The sequence below is a fragment of the Aegilops tauschii genome, chromosome 7, assembly GCF_002575655.3.
Source record: "Aegilops tauschii subsp. strangulata cultivar AL8/78 chromosome 7, Aet v6.0, whole genome shotgun sequence".
Classification (NCBI taxonomy): Eukaryota; Viridiplantae; Streptophyta; class Magnoliopsida; order Poales; family Poaceae; genus Aegilops; species Aegilops tauschii.
Genome location: NC_053041.3, coordinates 124811777 through 124830065, shown reverse-complemented (window position 1 = coordinate 124830065; position 18289 = coordinate 124811777). Strand labels below are relative to the sequence as shown.

General features: G+C 43.2%; 1 protein-coding gene across 1 annotated transcript; it reads right to left on the bottom strand.

Moving 5' to 3' along the window:
- Positions 1–6420: 6420 nt before the first annotated feature.
- Positions 6421–9927, bottom strand: LOC109779218 (cysteine-rich receptor-like protein kinase 10). Its single transcript, XM_045231993.2, has 5 exons — positions 8637–9927; positions 8097–8298; positions 7769–8006; positions 7272–7419; positions 6421–7199 (listed from the first exon to the last, which is right to left on the bottom strand). The coding sequence occupies exons 1-5, from the start codon at positions 9885–9887 to the stop codon at positions 6903–6905; spliced, it is 2136 nt and encodes a 711-aa protein (XP_045087928.1). The 5' UTR covers positions 9888–9927; the 3' UTR covers positions 6421–6902.
- Between the last annotated feature and the right edge of the window lie 8362 nt (positions 9928–18289).

The following is an 18289-nucleotide window of genomic DNA, read 5'->3' as shown; positions in this document are numbered from 1 at the left end:
CTTCTAACGACCATCGGTATTTTACTCGAAGCTATATTTTTATTCGTCACATACTATGAGTTTTGCTTGGAGCGTCTTGTATGATATGAGTCTTTGCTTGTTTTGTTTTGCTTTTTAAGTCTTGAATCCTTGCTGGACACACCTATTTGAGAGATCCAAAATTATGCCATGACTTGTTAGAATTGCTCTCTATGCTTCACTTAAATTTTTATGAGCTATGAATTTGCTCTAGTACTTCACTTATATCATTTTTTAGCATGGTGTGCTTAGTTATTTTTTGAAGAAATGCTCTCTTGATTAACTTAGATTTATTTGAGATTTAGTTTTTTTAAGAAATTCTCTCTTGCTTCACTTAAATTAATTTGAGAGAAAGAAATATTATGCTCAAGATCTTCACTTATATTTGTTTGAGCTTATCAAAAGCAACACATGAAAATTAGTTCCAAAGTGATAGATATCCAAGAAGGATATAATAAAAACTTTCATGAAGATCATTGGACAAAATAAACTTGATTCCTTGTAATAGTTTTGAGATATGATGATGTGATATGTGAGTCATGTTGATGAGTAATTGTGCTTTAGTAAGAATATTGGTGTTAAGGTTTGTGATTCCCTATGCAAGCACGAAAGTCAATAGTCATGCAATGAAATTACATCTTACTTATGGTGCATTATTCGGTGTTAATTATGCTCAATGCTCGCTTATGAGATTATTCGTTTCTTGGTTGGTCGCTTCTCAATCTTTTGCTAGCCTTCATTTTGCACTAAGTATGATCACTACTTGTGCATCCAAAAACCTTTAAACCAGTTTTGCCACATGAGTCCACTATATCTACCTATATGCGGTAGTCTTTTGCCATTCTAAGCAAATTTGTATGTGCCATCTCTAATTTTCAAAATAAACTTCTCTTTTGTGTGTTCGTACCGTTCGCGAGGCGGTGGGGGGTGGCTAATATTTTCCATGCTAGATGTGTTATTCTCATGATGAGTGTTTATTCACTTGTCATTGCACGAGAGTAAGGCAAAGGTATTAGGGATGCCCAGTCCCGAAATGAAAAATGAATTTACTTTATGTTGTCAAATAATAAATTCCTTGGAAAGTGTTGGTATGGAGGGCACCCGTGGATACGGTTAGCCATGGAAAGTGAAAGTATGGTGGAAAAAGGAATAAACTTTATTTTCTGTTTGGGAACCTCCTACGATATATCTAGCATGGAAGGTGTTGGGAACTCTAAGTCGTTTTCGTTGGTGGGAAAGGCACACCTCCCAAAATGTTTTTATCTCCAAGTTTTTCGCTTTGAGCTCTGGCACCTCTACAAATCCCTACTTCCCTCTACGAAGGGCCTTTCTTTTACTTTATGCAATTTTTTATTTTGAAATCGAGTCTCCATCTTCTCTTATAAAATCAACAACTAGGAGGCACTATGATCGTACTTGAGTACTGGGTGTTGTTAATATGCGAGTGTGTTTAATGAATGGATCAATGGTTGAGCATGATGGGCTAGGGATAACTTATTTTAGCGTTGATATTTTGAAAGACATGGTTGCTTGTTGATATGCTTGAGTATTTAAGTCACCATGTCAAAACTAGACCATTGCTTTGAACCATATAAAAGTCCAAATGTCCATGCTATAAAGAAAAGAATATGAGATGACATGTTAGGCAGCATTCCATATCAAAAATTCTATTTTTATCATTTACCTACTTGTGGACGAGCAGGAATTAAGCTTGGGGATGCTGATATGTCTCCAACGTATCTATAATTTTTGATTGTTCCATGCTGTTATATTATCACTCTTGGATGTTTTATAATCATTTTATAGTCATTTTATATCATTTTTTGGTACTAACCTATTGACATAGTGCCAAGTGCCAGTTGCTGTTTTCTGCATGTTTTTTTACATCGCAGGAAATCAATACCAAACGGAGTCCAAACGCAACAAAACTTTTTGGAGATTTTTTTGGACCAGAAGACATCCAGTGGGCCGGAAAAGCACTTGGGGGGTGCTCCGAGGGGAGCACAACCCACCAGGGCGCGCCCAGGTGGGTCGTGCCCACCTCGGGTGCCCCCTGAACCACCTCTTTGCTCTATAAATACCCCAATATTCCAGAAACCCTAGGGGAGTCGACAAAAATCAATTCCAGCCGCCGCAGAGTCCAGAACCACCAGATCCAATCTAGACACCATCACAGAAGGGTTCACCACTTCCATTGGTGCCTCTCCGATGATGCGTGAGTAGTTCTTTGTAGACCTACGGGTCCGTAGTTAGTAGCTACATGGCTTCCTCTCTATCTTTTGATTATCAATACAATGGTCTCTTGGAGATCCATATGATGTAACTCTTTTTGCAGTGTGTTTGTTGGGATCGGATGACTTTGAGTTTATGATCGGATCTATCTTTTTATCCATGAAAGTTATTTGAATCTTATTTGATCTCTTATATGCATGATTGCTTATAGCCTCGTATTTCTTCTCCGATATTTGGGTTTTGTTTGGCCAACTTGATCTATTTATCTTGCAATGGGAAGAGGTGCTTTGTAGTGGGTTCGATCTTACAGTGCTTTATCCGAGTGACAGAAGGGCAACCGACACGTATGTATCGTTGCTACTAAGGATAAAACGATGGGTCTATTTCTACATAAATAGATCTTGTCTACATCATGTCATCGTTCTTATTGCATTATTCCGTTTCTCCATGAACTTAATACACTAGATGCATGCTGGATAGCGGTCAATGTGTGGAGTAATAGTAGTAGATGCAGGTAGGAGTCGGTCTACTAATCTTAGACGCGATGCCGATATAATGATCATTGCCTGGATATCATCATGATTATTTGAAGTTCTATCAATTGCCCAACAGTAATTTGTCTACCCACCGTTTGCTATTTTTCTCGAGAGAAGCCACTAGTGAAACCTACGGCCCCCGGGTCTCTTCTTTAATATATTTGCCTTTGCTTTTATTTTCAGATCTATTGAACCAAAAATACAAAAATACCTTGCTGCAATTTATTTTATTTGGTGTTCAATCTATCAATATTTACAACTCTCTCACGTCCGTTTGCCTATCTCTGGCGCCGTTACCCGAAAGGGATTGACAACCCCTTTTACACGTCGGGTTGCGAGTATTTGTTATTTGTGTGCAGGTGTTGTTTATGTTGTGTTGCTTGGTTCTCCTACTGGTTCGATAACCTTGGTTTCATCACTGAGGGAAATACCTACCGCTGCTGTGCTACATCATCCCATCCTCTTTGGGGAAATACCGACGTAGCTTCAAGCCGCACCAAAGATGACCTGCAAGAAAGTTAAAATATGGTGTCTGTTAAAAATCATATCATTCCTGTAGTTCCTTATAGCCCACATAATTGCACATATTCCAATTCAAATACAAGCCGCGGTAGTATGTTCCACCCAGCTAACCACGTCCCAAATAAAGATTCAATGCTAACTGGAGGGACGATGTTGAAGGCTATATGAATCGTTCGCCAAAATAATTTGGCGAGAGGGCAATATATGAAGAGATGTTGTATTGTTTCATCATGATCACAAAAACAACATTGTGAATTGCCTACCCATCGTCGCTTTAACAAATTATCTTTGGTGAGGATCACTTGCTTGTGGACAAACCTCATAAAGATTTTAATACGCAAGGGAACCCTAACCTTCCAGATATTAATAGATCTCGGGATTGGGCCAGAATTAATGAGATCCATATAAACAGATTTTACTGTAAACACTCCGTTTCTAGCCAACTTCCAGTGTAATGAGTTAGGTTGGTCGGATAATTGAACATCCATCAATCTCCATACCAAGTGCATCCATGAATGCCAACGCTCCCCAACTAAAGATCGCCTAAACTGAATATTCAAGAGAATGTAATACTGCGCCTACATAATCTTCCTTACGTTGCACAATATTATACAGGCTTGGATATTATATGGCTAAAGGCGTCTCCCCTAGCCATGTATCCTCCCAAAATCTTGTTGTCATCCCATTGCCAACAAGAAATTTGGTCCTACGAAAGAACAAGTCTTTCGTTCTCATAAGCCCCTTCCAGAATGGCGAATCATTCGGCCTCGCGGTGACTTGGGCAAGAGTTTTCGATTGAAGATATTTGTTGTGCAATATCTGTGCCCACATGCCGTCATTCTCTACTGATAACCTATGGAGCCATTTACTCATAAGACATTTATTCTTAATTTCCATGTTCTCAATACCGAGACCTCCCTGATCCTTGGGTCGGCATAATATGTCCCATCGTGCTAGGCGATATTTCTTCTTGGCCTCATCTGACTGCCAGAAGAATCGAGATCGAAAGAAATCTAGTCTCTTCCGTACCCCCTTGGGAACCTCAAAGAAGGATATCAGGAACATCTGCATACTAGTAAGTACTGAGTTAATAAGCACTAGCCGACCGCCATACGACATTAACTTGCCCTTCCAACAGCTAAGCTTCTTTTCAATTCGATCTTCGATGCATTTCCACTCTTTGTTGGAGAGTTTGCGATGATGAATCGGTATGCCCAAATAACTAAAGGGCAAATGACCTAATTCACAACCAAACAATTGTCTATATGTGTCTTGTTCCTCTTTGGCCCGACCAAAGCAGAACAATTCGCTCTTGTTAAAGTTAATTTTTAGGCCCGACAATTGTTCGAAGAGACATAAAACTAATTTCATGTTTCGAGCTTTTGCAATGTCATGCTCCATGAAAAGAATAGTGTCGTTCGCATATTGTAAAATGGAAACTCTCCCATCAATTAGATGAGGAACGAGTCCATCGACTAGGCCATTCTCCTTGGCCCTGCCAATAAGAACGGTCAACATATCTGCCACTATATTAAATAAGAGGGGAGACATTGAATCGCCTTGTCTCAAGTCTTTATGAGTCTGGAAATAATGACCGATAACATCGTTAACCTGAATTCCGACACTACCTTTTTGGATAAGAGAACCCACTTGTTTCCGCCATGTCTCATTAAAACCTTTCATGTGCATTGCTTGCTGAAGAAAAGGCCACTTAACTTTATCGTATGCCTTCTCGAAATCCACTTTGAAGATAACCCCATCTAGCTTCTTCGAATGGATTTCATGGAGCGTTTCATGGAGAACGACTACCCCTTCTAGGATGTGTCTCCCAGCCATGAATGCCGTCTGACTAGGTTGCACCACCGAATGGGCGATCTGTGTCAGTCTATTAGTCCCTACTTTCGTGAATATCCTGGAGCGTCACGGCCATCTCCTTGGTCCGAAGATGGAAACTATGTGTGTCTCTGGCCTCCAATGATCAACAAGCGCGGTGATTGCTGCAGCATTGAGGGGTGGCGTCGACCGGCTGACCAACTGAATGAAAGGGAGGAGTCCCGTCTCCCTTACGTACGGTGTGTACCGCTCATCATAGTGCATCCCCCCAAGGGTGACCCCGTGAGACCGAATCTTCAAAGGTTGAAGCTCCTACAAACAAGCAAATCAGGAAATTACATATGGGGCATTTGTGTTTGAAATAAAAGAAAAATTCATAATACCGGCCACTTTCATTATTACCCGCTGCTCCACCGACATAAAGTACGCCGGTGTCGAGTGTCCCAGTGATCATCGAGAAGCCAAACCATCCTACAAAATTTCAAACAATAAACATACGTTAGCTTACCCCCTATGCTTTATTTAATATGCGAGCATTATTTCATAAATATTCAACAATCGGTAAACACTAAAAGGAAAGTTGAATACTAATCTAAGATATACAATGAAAGGACGTCAACAATCATCACAAATACCCATCATAAATACTAGGGTCCAACCATGATTACAAATCATCTACTAATCATAATCACACAAATTTATATCAATATTACAAATCTACACAAGGGTAGCACCAAAACTTGAACAATCTAGGTTCCACAATGACTACAAATCCTAAATCACACCACACTATTTCAATTTCTCATATAAAAATCAAATCCAAGCAAATCAAGGGTTCCACCAAAACTTGGCTAAATGAGACAAATGTGAATGAATTTACGGAGGAAAAGAAAGGGATTGGAGGAGTTTACCTTGTATGAGGGATTAGGGAAGAAACTCATGGCCAAAAACTTCAGATCTGCTTCATTCTGGAGAGGGGATGTAGAGGGGGAGAGGAGAGGGCCGCCGCCGCCGCTGCTCGATGGGGATAACTGCTGTTTGGATGAAGAGGGCAACCCCGATGTGGCTTAAGTCAATGTGCAGTGCCTACGTGCTAGGTGCTGCACATTACTTGTGTAGCGCCTAGCTCTGAGGCGCTGCACTGCTCGGTGCGGACCCCGGGGTTGCCACGCTGGACAGAAGTGCAACGCCTGTGTGCTAGGCGCTGCACCGTAGGGTGTGGCGCCTCCGTGTCAGGCGCCACTTAAAATGGTCAGCTGAGTGATTTTTTTAGAAGCAGTTCATTTTGTGAAATGATTTCATCCTCAGGTCAATATTGTCAAATTTGCCACGTTCAGAAGACATATCGGCCTAAACTGCTCGATACGAAACACTCCTTCTTTTTTGGCAATAAAGTAATCATATCAAAGTTAAGATGAAATAATTCTAGATGTCCATTAAAAAAATCATGAAACATAGGCATAAGGTCGTCCTTAATAACATGCCAACATTTCTTATAGAACTCCGCCGGGAACCCATCTGGTCCCGATGCTTTGTTCAGTTTCATTTGTGATATTGCATCTAGAACCTCCTTCTCAGTAAAAGGTGCAGTTAGGATCTCACTTTCCTCTGACCTAAGCTGAGGGGTATCTTCAATAATAGACTCATTCAGGGAAACCGTGCTTTCTGCCGGAGGCCTGAATAGTTGTTTATAGTAGTTGGAGATATACGCCTAGATGCACCACTGATGTGCAAGAGAGATCCCGAGACGAAACATTCCGGTCAGGATCGGGGCTCCGTCATGCTGATCGTCACGTCGTTCACCGAACACACAGGCGGCCCGCTGCCGGCCGGCGCCGTGATGTACCCGGGAGCAGAAGGATCCGGCACAAGCATCTCATTGCTAAGGAAGTAGGTGACCTCGTCCATGGCCGGCCTCCTGGACCGGTCGTTCTGAACGCAGAGGAGCGCGACCTGCACGCACCGTGATGCTTGCTGCATCTGCTCATGGTTCCCAAGGCCAAGATGGTCCCTGTCCAGCACGTCTCCAACTCTAAGGTCGCTCCAATGCTGCCACACCTGCAGCTCAGGGAGATGGTTGCCCGGTTCAGATAAAAACCACAAGAAATGACTGAGATGCGGATCCCTTACATGTTCCACGAGACCGGTGCAGTTGTCGTTCTCGAACCTATTGATGCTCTGCCCAACTATGATCTCCAGCACCATCACCCCGAAGCTATACACGTCCGATTTGGTGGAGAATTTCCCTTCCGCATAGCACTCTGGAGCTATGTATCCACTTGTAGGAAACAGAGGAACGCGATCAATCAGAGTTTCTACTGTATATAAACAAATATGTTGACTTTGGTAATCTACTGGAACTGATCAATTGAACTGAAATCATTAATTATGCACTCCCTCATCCCAAAATAAGCGTCTCAACTTTTTTTTACGGGTGAATAAGTGTCTCAACTTTGTACTAACTTTAGTACAAAGTTGTACTAAACTTGGAATACTTCGGGACGGAGGAAGTAGTATACGGCGTGAAGACGACAAGCAGGCTACAAAGCTAACACAAGTCTTCTTTGGAAATATGGAACAAGTCACATAATATGTATATGTAGTCAGAAAAGAGAGAACGGACTTACTAAGTACCGGCCGTGTTACGAGTGCTTTCATGACTCCTCTCCCTGTTGTACCCTCTTGCAAGATCGAAATCGGCGATTTTTGCACCGAAGTTGGAATCAAGGAGGACGTTAGATGGCTTGAGATCCCTATGAACAATATCCTTCCCAGAATCAAGATGAAGATAAGTAAGGCCACGTGCAACCCCTTTGATGATGTTGAGCCATTTTGCCCAATCCAGTTTTTGATAGTCGCCTGAACCTGTCAAATCCATGACGACACAGATATCTAGATATGGGTCAAAATAAATAGGAGAAATTCATAATAACGACTGAGTGATTGCACAATTACCTTTGAAATAGTTGCTTAAGCTTTTACTGCTAAGGTACTCATAGACAAGAAACATCTTATCGTCCTGAAAACAATGGCCCAAGAACTTGACAAGGTTCTCGTGCTGAAGCTCCGCAACCAGAGAAACCTCCCTTTCCAGCTCTTTCAGATTTTTTCTCGCAAGTTTTTTTATGGCTATTTCTTTCTTGTTCTCCAGTATTCCCTGTTGGTTAATTCATAAACAGTATCTAGCCTCAGTATGTTGAGAAATTTGTACTCTCTCTCTCTAAATAAGTGTTGACATGTTAAATGTGTTGTATCAAGCATTTTTAGACTTCCCCTGCTGGTGTGCTTGGCTGGCCACATGAAAATAACTGGAACAATCAAACCCAGTTTTGAGTTTTTACTAGAACAATTCCATGGGCAATTATACTGCCAGAAAGAAATGTGCTGCAGTATGTTGGTACTAACAGAGGACTGCATTGTAGATTCACAATACCTAAGCTGCAAACCATGACAGTCAAGCTCTAGAGATTAGTGCTCAGTAATTGTTCGGTGTACCTTGTATACTACGCCGCATCCACCAGATCCTAACCGATTTTCCTCGGAGAAGTTAGCAGTGGCATTCACCAGAGTTTGGTAGCTGTAGTTACCACCCCCTGAACAAATGTGTGAAACCTGAGTTAAGCTGCGAAACAGTACTCGTAAGAGAAAGAGGAATGGGGAATACCCGTGGCACTCTTTGATTTCCGGCCTCTCCGTTTGCTCCACAATGCTACTAGGATTAGTGCGAGTATAGCAGCCCCGCCCGCAAAACAAGAAAGTGCGATCACCTTGACTCGATCTGTTATCGGAAAGGAAACCAATGTGAAACGCAGAGGAGAGGGAAATCCGTTGCCAAAATTGGCAAGAGGAGAGCCCGACGGGTACGAAACCTTTGCTCTGCGGAAGGGAATTGCTTCCTTCCGGAGCCGCGGCGCCGTCGCCCTCTGGGACGGCGACATGGGTCACGGGCAGGAGGGACGCGTTGAAGAAGGGAGAGCCCGCGTACCGCAGCATGCAGCTGGGGCGAAGGACCTGCATCCCGGCACTGGAGTTGAACTCGTCGGAGAGGCGTGACAGCGCGCCGCGGAGACAGCTGCCGCAGTCCTGCGCCGTCATCTGGGTGATGCACTGGGCCAGCCCGTAGACACTCGCACGGCCACGGCCGCCGGTTGCCGCTGCATCTGGGTAGTCCGCTATCCCTGCAGCGGTCCTGGATCTGTTCGCGGTGGCGTTGGCTGCCACCTTGCCGAGCAAGCCGGTAGGCACCTTCTTCGGGAGGCTAGGCGCGTTGCCGTCGAACACGGCCACCGTGTACTCATTGACATCGAAGCTGCTGAAGTTGTGTGGACTGGAGCGGAGGAGGCAGCTGTCATAGCGCACCGCGGCGGAGTCGCAGCGGGTGTCAAGTGTGCCAAGGCAGGCATTGAGGCAGCGCAAGCACTCGTCGGCCGGCACGTCGGGCCGGCACTGCGCGAGCGCATACTCGTCCGCGCGGTCCGGGCCGGTGGTGGTGGTGACCCTTCTTTGATCGTAGCGCGTCACACTGGACAATCTGTCGGACGCGCTAGCTGCCTCCACAACCTGTGACAGACTGTAGCCGAAGCCGCCGTAAAACGGGGAGTCCGGGCTCGAGTGCACGCCGTCGACGTGGACGCACAAGGCAAGGGTGGCGCTGCCGTTGCCGCCGGATGCCGCCACCGCTCTCAGGGTGAAGAGAGTGGCCGCAGCTGCAAGGACATGGGAGGAGGAGGAGGAGGCCACGACCATGGTCTCCCTATTGGTTTGCGGCTTTGCGCTAAACCAAAGCTGCTGGATGGAATCGGGAGTCTGGGACCTGCCGCCATCCTGAAGCGTTGTGCCTTTTCTCCGTCATAGTCAAAGTCTCCCCTCTCCGTCCGCTCCGCGTCTTTTCGCCTCTCGCGGCCGTTGAACAGATCTGATCCGCGGGAGTGTGACCTTTTACATGATCCGAAACATATACGAATATCTTTTCCTAATCTTTCTCTAATCTTTTTCCTAATATACGCTTTCAGTTTTTTCGCCTATATTATTTTCTACATCCGAGGTGGTACTATTTTATCTGCGTATACTACATATACACGCAGACGCACTTAACGCCCGACCCAATTACAAGTTGATTCCGACTCCACGTGCATATGGCGGACGCCATCACTTCGGGCTCGATCTCCAGCACCGCCACGATGCAATCCGTGCCGCACCTGGAAGACGGCATCGTCTCCGAGATCCTGCATTGGCTCCCCACCAAAGAAGCGTACCGTCTTGCCGCCGTCTGCCTGAGGTGGCGCGCGGTGAGGCGGCGGGCCTCGTTGCGGCCTGGTTCCTCTGGATCGAGCCTTGGCTCTCCCGAGGCGTGCTGTTGCAGGCTTGGATCGGGGGTGCTCTCCTGTCCCAACTAATCAACTACAGGTCAAGAACAAATCGGCGCTGGATCCATTGACCTAGCCGCCGCCTAGCGCCTGCCGTCTCGCCCGAGCACGCGGCAAATCAATGGATGCCAAGGAGGAGCGAATAAGCGAAGCAAGGGGCGAGTGTTCTGCCGCAGTCAAACATGGTTGATGGGACGCTCCAGGTCATAGAGCAAATACAAGGCTGCAGTTGAGCCTGTTCAACATGGTTCCTACTCATTGTGGAAATTTTGCATGCCGTGTCTGCCAGCCAAGGCACATCGAGAGAAAGGAGTTGGCGACTAGCAGGTGATATTTCTCATCTTCTTTACATTTTTTTGGCTCACCCTTCATTGGGGATTAGCAGCAATTTCAAGTTGTAGAACAATATAGCAGATATTCCTCACCTTAATCTCCAGCCCATCTCCTTTCTTGCTTCAAGTTTATGTTTCACATGCATGTCATATGTTCCAATAAATAATGCCTGGGACAAGTACTAAACTACTAATGGCATGGAGACAGTAGAATAATCAATCTAAATAATTCGGTGATAGATTAGATGTATGTTCCAAATGTATACATAAACATATATTTCATAAGCAAAGAAATACAGGCATCTGAAACGCGGCTGGCATAGTGTCCGACTGTCAGCGTAGGATGTTCCATCAATGATTCTTTGGTTGAACTTAGATCCGTTGCAAAGGCTCTAGGAATGATGTGTTATCTGTTACATACTTACAATAAAGATATTTGGAGGAGGATTTGTAGCTAACTTGCATCGATCAATTTTACAAGTACGTGCACTACGTTTGTATACAAACAATCTGAAAGTGGGAGGTTTAACTTTTTAATTAGATTGCAAAAATGGATCATGGTGTTTTTTTTTCTGAATCATGAACGTTGGGCTAGAGCCCCACCTTGTTTGAGTGTTTTGGAATCCGATAATTAGATAAATGACCACCATCTCCATCGCCAACCATCTCAGTGCTATCTCCGGTTTTTGAATTAATGTATGAAAAAAGGATCAATCAATTATTCCTTTCTCCTGTTGCAACGCACGGGTTAGGTTCGTGCCTTGGTGCTCCTCACCGGTGCAATTTCCCAACCATACTCTTTGTATCACCATGTTCTCCTTTTTGCTGAAGGAACTCTTCTTTCAGTGTTCGTTCTCAGAATATTTTGGAGAGATTGAAAACATGGGATCGTATGGTGGTTGAAGAAGGCGGACATCCTTGATTGCCTGTTGCCTTCTGGTTTAGAAGTAAATCAAAAGTACTCCTGCCTTACTTAAGGACGGATTAAATGTGAAATATTATTGTTTGTTCAATTTGTGTTCTATTTAGTGGATTCCGAAAAATAAACCAGTACGGTGGTATCTACCAAACAGAACCGTGGCATGTCTTTCTCATGGAAGTGGTGTGTGAGGAAGAATGCAGCAATGAGGATTGCTATGTCAATTATGTTGTTGTAGCAAAGTATTGATCTGATAGTCATATGTATATTATGTTATCACCTTACAAAGTAACCAGTGAGTTGAAGATCACAAAGTTATGTTTAACTATCTAGAGGTTAACTCCTTAATTGGTTTACTGAAGTGATTATCTAGAGCTTGTGAGGAAAAGAAGAAAAGCCAAGAAGCCTGGGCACATTGCAGTGACCTGATGTGTGATATGCCTGCATCTTTTTCCAAGAGATCATTAATGTGTCATAGTGATTGACAACTACACATGTTAGAAAAATTTCTGCACGCAATACAACCGAGCATGTTATTCTGAGTAGTGATGATCGAACTCTTGCTTATACAAGTATCTTGTGGCGACTAGCCATGTATGGATTTCGCTTGGAGGCATACTAGCATAGTATAGAGGCTAACATAATTCTAGAAGGCTAATTTTAGTCTAAGCACATAGATGTAAAGATGATATCCTTCAATACCATGTACTCCGTATTTTTTTACTTATGTCTTCATCTTGCAACAAATCACAGGAAGATATAGTCCTCTGACCTCAAGTATGATTTCATAACTGTAGGTATTGCAGCAAGTGTTATCAAGATTACTTGAGTCCATTGGTATAAAAATGTTTAATGAAGCATCTTTGCACAACAAAGGAAGATTAATGATGGAAAAATGGCACATATAAGAATAAGGAGAACAAACTTTCTGCACTTTGAGACAACATGGATACATGCCCATCGTATTTACGGATTCTCCGTACTTGAGTATGTTTTGTTTTCATCAGGTTGATTTATCGCCATTGACATGCATATACTAGCAACCATTTCGCCTAAACCCGGTTATGACCGAGTTGTGCATTTGTTTGTAGACTATTTGGTTGATCTCAACAATTCCCCTTATACCCGCTAATAACTATGTTTTTCCTTTCATGTACGTATGACATGCACCTTCATCGGCGAGAAGGGTCGACAAACCATCTGAATGAGCTTAGGAGCAACACATCATCAGCGGCAGGAGCTTCGCTGTACTGGAGAACCAAGAACAGATGCTTTGCCGTACTAGAGAACCAATAATAGGGAGTACAGAGGAGAAAAGAGCCTGAAGATGCGTGCGGTAAATTATAGATTTAATACAGAATATATTTTCTATTTGAGAATGGATATCATTTTAAATATGTTGAGTACTTTGAATATTGTTTTTCTACTTGCAAGGTTTTGCGGAATATTGTTTTTCTACTTGCAAGGTTTTGTTGAATATTGTTTTTCTACTTGCAAGGTTTTGTTCCAGTGATAATTATTGTTTAGGTTTCTAATGCGTGCGGTAAATTATAGATTTAATACAGAATATATTTTCTATTTGAGAATGGATATCATTTTAAATATGCTGAGTACTTTGAATATTGTTTTTCTACTTGCAAGGTTTTGCGGAATATTGTTTTTCTACTTGCAAGGTTTTGTTGAATATTGTTTTTCTACTTGCAAGGTTTTGTTCCAGTGATAATTATTGTTTAGGTTTCTAATCATTTATTATTTTGTACCCGTTGCAACGCACGGGCCTTTTTTGCTAGTAATAATAAAGCACGGATTGACTCCATGGGTTCACCGTCACAATACGCTTCTTCCCGTGATTTTACGCTTTCAGTTTGAATTTGTGTTTGAATTAAATTTTAAAATTAAAAAAAGGGAAAAAAATGGTGGGCGCTGGGATTTGATCGCTGGTCTACCGTGTTCATGACAACATAGCAGACCAATCCGGCTAGGCTCACAAGTGCGCTAATATAGTCGTCTGGCCTTTTAAGAATATAAGATGAGGCGTAGATGGGCTGAGGCAATGAGCACGGGCGAGCTGGGCCGGGCCGACTACTGCGGCCCATTGGACGGACAAGGGGAGCAGGCTGGAGGCTGTTTTTCGTAAATAGTCCCACCTTGCTATTTTACATAAAATTTTACCAGTTTATATACGTTCTTAGGTTGTCAAGCATCAAGGAGCTGCTTCGGAAATTAAGCAAAGAATATGGCATGAATAATATTTGTCCTTAACGGAACAAATGAGGGGCAGAGCAATAGGAGAGAGAGGAAGGAAATAGACATTGCATATGAGACAATAAAAAAGGGAGGAGAAAGGAAAGAGAGGAAGGAAATAAACTTCAATTATGTGAAGCCGGAAAGAAAGGAAATAGACATTGTATGCTTAATTAATAAGCCGACAAATGGGATTCGTCGGAAAGAAAAGAAATAAAATAGACACTAATTGCATGAGAAATAAAGAAGTTAGGAGAGGAGAAAGGAAAGACAGTGGAAGTTACGCAATTACAGAATTTTTAAAGGACGTGGGCTATCTTACAAATAAAGATGAAGTGCCATTCTTTTCCTGCATGATCCTCACTAATTCAAGCCATTTTTTTCTTTTGTTGCAACAGACAACCTGACATTTTTTCCTTGCACTTATAATCTTTACTAAGCTTGCACCAAGTTTATAACACATTGAACATTATTTTGCGCATACAGTCCTCACTAAATTTATGTCAACTGTTTCTACCGTTGTAACTCACGGGCATATAGACATTGCATGAGAAATAAAGAAGGAAGGGGAAAGGAAAGAGAAAGGAAATAGACATTGTATGCTTAATTAATAAGCCGACAAATGGGATTCGTCGGAAAGAAAAGAAATAAAATAGACACTAATTGCATGAGAAATAAAGAAGTTAGGAGAGGAGAAAGGAAAGACAGTGGAAGTTACGCAATTACAGAATTTTTAAAGGACGTGGGCTATCTTACAAATAAAGATGAAGTGCCATTCTTTTCCTGCATGATCCTCACTAATCCATTCTTTTCCTGCATGATCCTCACTAATTCAAGCCATTTTTTTCTTTTGTTGCAACAGACAACCTGACATTTTTTCCTTGCACTTATAATCTTTACTAAGCTTGCACCAAGTTTATAACACATTGAACATTATTTTGCGCATACAGTCCTCACTAAATTTATGTCAACTGTTTCTACCGTTGTAACTCACGGGCATATAGACATTGCATGAGAAATAAAGAAGGAAGGGGAAAGGAAAGAGAAAGGAATGCAATGGACGGTAATTATTGTGGACGCCATACTAATCGCAGGAGTAATTAATAGGTCGACAAATGAGATTCGTCACATGGATGATATAAGGAAAGAAAAAGAAATAAAATAGACACGAATTGCATGAGAAATAAAGAAGGAAGGAGAAAGGAAAGAGAGGGGAAGTAAATATACGGTAATTACTGATTTTTTGAAGGACTTGGGCCCTCATTCATATCTTATCTTATGAATAAAGATGAAGTGCCATTCTTTTCCTACATGATCCTCACTAATTCAATCCATTTTTTTCTTTCGTTGCAACTAGGGCTGCAAACGAGTCGAGCTTGAGCGAGTAGGAGTTGGCTCAGCTCAACTCATATGAAAATTCGAGCGAGCTCAAACTGAGTGAAGCTCATGTTTGAGCTGTAGAACATGACTTGTGCTCAGCTTGTAACGATTTCGAGTCGATCTCGAGCTAGTTTCGAGCTAAATGAGATGGTAAAAATTATAAATCTATGGATGAAAAACAAAAAATTTAAGATGAATATGCTGGGAACCTTTGCCAAAAATATAGGATATTGAACACATAGTCGACCACGTGCCATAATTAGGCCTAAATCTTCTAAGCACTTAATTAAGTTTTCATGTTCGTTGGTAAATAAAATGGAGACAAATTATGGACAACATATATGGTAATAATTATCTTATTTCCATTTAATATATGGCATGATCATTTAACATAATGATATTCTGTCGAGCCATCGAGCTAAAATCGAGTGAGCCAACATTGGCTCAAGATCGACTCATTTTTCGGTCGAGCTACATAAAATGTTCAAACTCAGCTTGTTTCTTTTCAAGTCAATCTCGAGTCGAGTCAAAAAACGAGTCGATCTCAAGCGGCTCACGAGTCTCGAGCTTTTCTTGTAGCCCTAGTTGCAACAGACAACCTGACATTTTTTCCTTGCACTTATAATCCTTACTAAGCTTGCACCAAATTTATAACACATTGAACATTATGTTTGCGCATACAGTCCTCACTAAATTTATGTCAATTGTTTCTGCCATTTTAACTCACGGGCATATATACTATTTTTATAAAAATGGAGGTATAATATTATTGGTCCTCTCATTTCATATGTCCATGGCCTTTCTTCATACTGAGCTAGGCTATTCCCAATCGTTTATCCTGGGCCACTTGGCCCCTACCCCGTTCACCAGCGCAACATTTCATCAATAAAAAAACAGTGCCCTCCCAACTTGTCCGTGCGACCCGGCCCAACAAATCAAACCCACCACCCCGTTTAGGAGATGAGGCAAAAGTAGTTTTTTTTGCAAATCAAACTCGCAACCTCCACTGTTTTTGGTGCTGATCGTGTTATCCGCAAAAAAAGGTGTTGATCATTTTCAACTAAAGTTGAATTTGGTGGTTGTTTGTGTCCTTCACGGACTGGTACTAAACTACTACGATGTAAAATCCAGATCACACAAACACAAGGCGCAAGCATTAGATTATGTAGATTTGACCGGGATCTCAAACGCGACCGTTCGCTTATCTGTCCATGCAGGCAATGCAATTCTTTATTGGTTCCAAGTTTAGGTGGAACGTTTGGTGTGTAGTGGATATCGTGAGCCACAATGATGACAAAGAAAAGAAGAGGCAACGGGGATGGGGGCGCTAGGGGTGATAATTTGTTTCTCCCGGCCGACTCAACCCGTGCTTTATCTCTCCCTAATAATATCCCTAATAATAAAGCACGGATCGACTCCGTGGGTTCACCGTCACAATGCGCTTTTTCCCGTGATTTTACGCTTTCAGTTTGAATTTTAAAACATATTCGAGGTGGTACTAAATTTTGTCTCTGCAACTCGATTGACCGGTACGTTCTCGTTTAGCTGGGCTGCGATCCAGTTGGGCCTTGGCCCGTATCTCTATTCTGACCGCTACGTCTCTACGTTTCGTCAAAAAAAGTACGTTTTATCCAAACGCTTTGCGGAGGGCGGAGCTGTGGCAGAAGAGGCGGCGCGACGGAGCAGAAGGGATGGCGTGACGGAGCAGGAGAAGATGGCCGAGAAGATGTTCAGGCACGGCGCGGCGGGCGAAGAAGAAGAGTTTTGGTGATGAGCTTGTGGCCACGCTGGACCAGCTGCTGCAGCCCCCCTGCGCCGTCGCCGTGGGTCGCCTGTGTTCTGCTGCTCCGGTGCCGGCACCTGTCCCTGTGCGGTGCCGTGCTCAGGAATTTGACGAAGAAGGCGACTGCCGTGCTTGCGCGCGAGAAGGGCGCCGGACCTCGTTGGCGCTGCGAAGGGGGCACAGCTCAGGTTGGGTACGCCGTCGGCCAGCGCCGGCGGCGAGCACGCTCCGCTGTGACCTGTCCGCCACAGCCAGTCCTCTCCCGCCTCCCCCGACGTAACCTTCTCAACCTATGCATCTGCTCCCGTGTATGATTTGGATGGAATTGCAGTCTCCTTGTCCAACACAAATCGATTTGGATGGATTGCAGTCCGTGTCCTTGTCCAACGCAAATCAATGGAGCTGCCGACCAGGATTGTTGTTGGCTTCTATAAGAAGGGAGGGTCCTCGGCTCGAATCTCCATCAGGTCAATTTTGGACGAAGCATCCAATGTCAACACCGAGTTCGTCGCAGGAAGAAGCGCCGAGTTCGCCGGAGGTAGAAGAAGCGCCGAGTTCGCCGAAGGTAGAAGAACAGCCGTCGAGCTGTCCAATCTCGCCTGCATTGGCTACAGCAGAGGTATGTATCCCCTTGACCCCTGTTTTGAGTTATTTTTCTGTCCCCTGTTTCTCTGTGTACCTTCTAATATGGAGTTCAGAGGTAAAGATATTGTTGCGAAGTACGTCAGTTTAGATATTGTTGCCTTCTTGTGATTGTAGACACCCATGTTATGTTGTTGGTCTGTTGAACGAAGAGCTAGAACTGTCAGCAATTCCTTCAGATAGTGTTGTTCTCTGAACAGAGAAAACAAAATTGGAACAGCTGCTGCGGTGGTTCTCATCTGGCCTTAGTTCCAGGTACAACAATAACAAGCTTTGCTTCCTAACTACCTCTGCTCCTATAGCTAGCTAAAATTACAGCTGATACATGTATAGGTATATTAGCATATGTTGTGTCAGATTAAAAGTCCCAAGAGATTTTGAACTACTGGTGGAGTGGAGATGGTAATTTGTAGTTCCACATTCTGTGCTAATACTTCGATGGATTGTCTGGTGATAAGCTAAGTGTGTCTGAAAATCTTTTC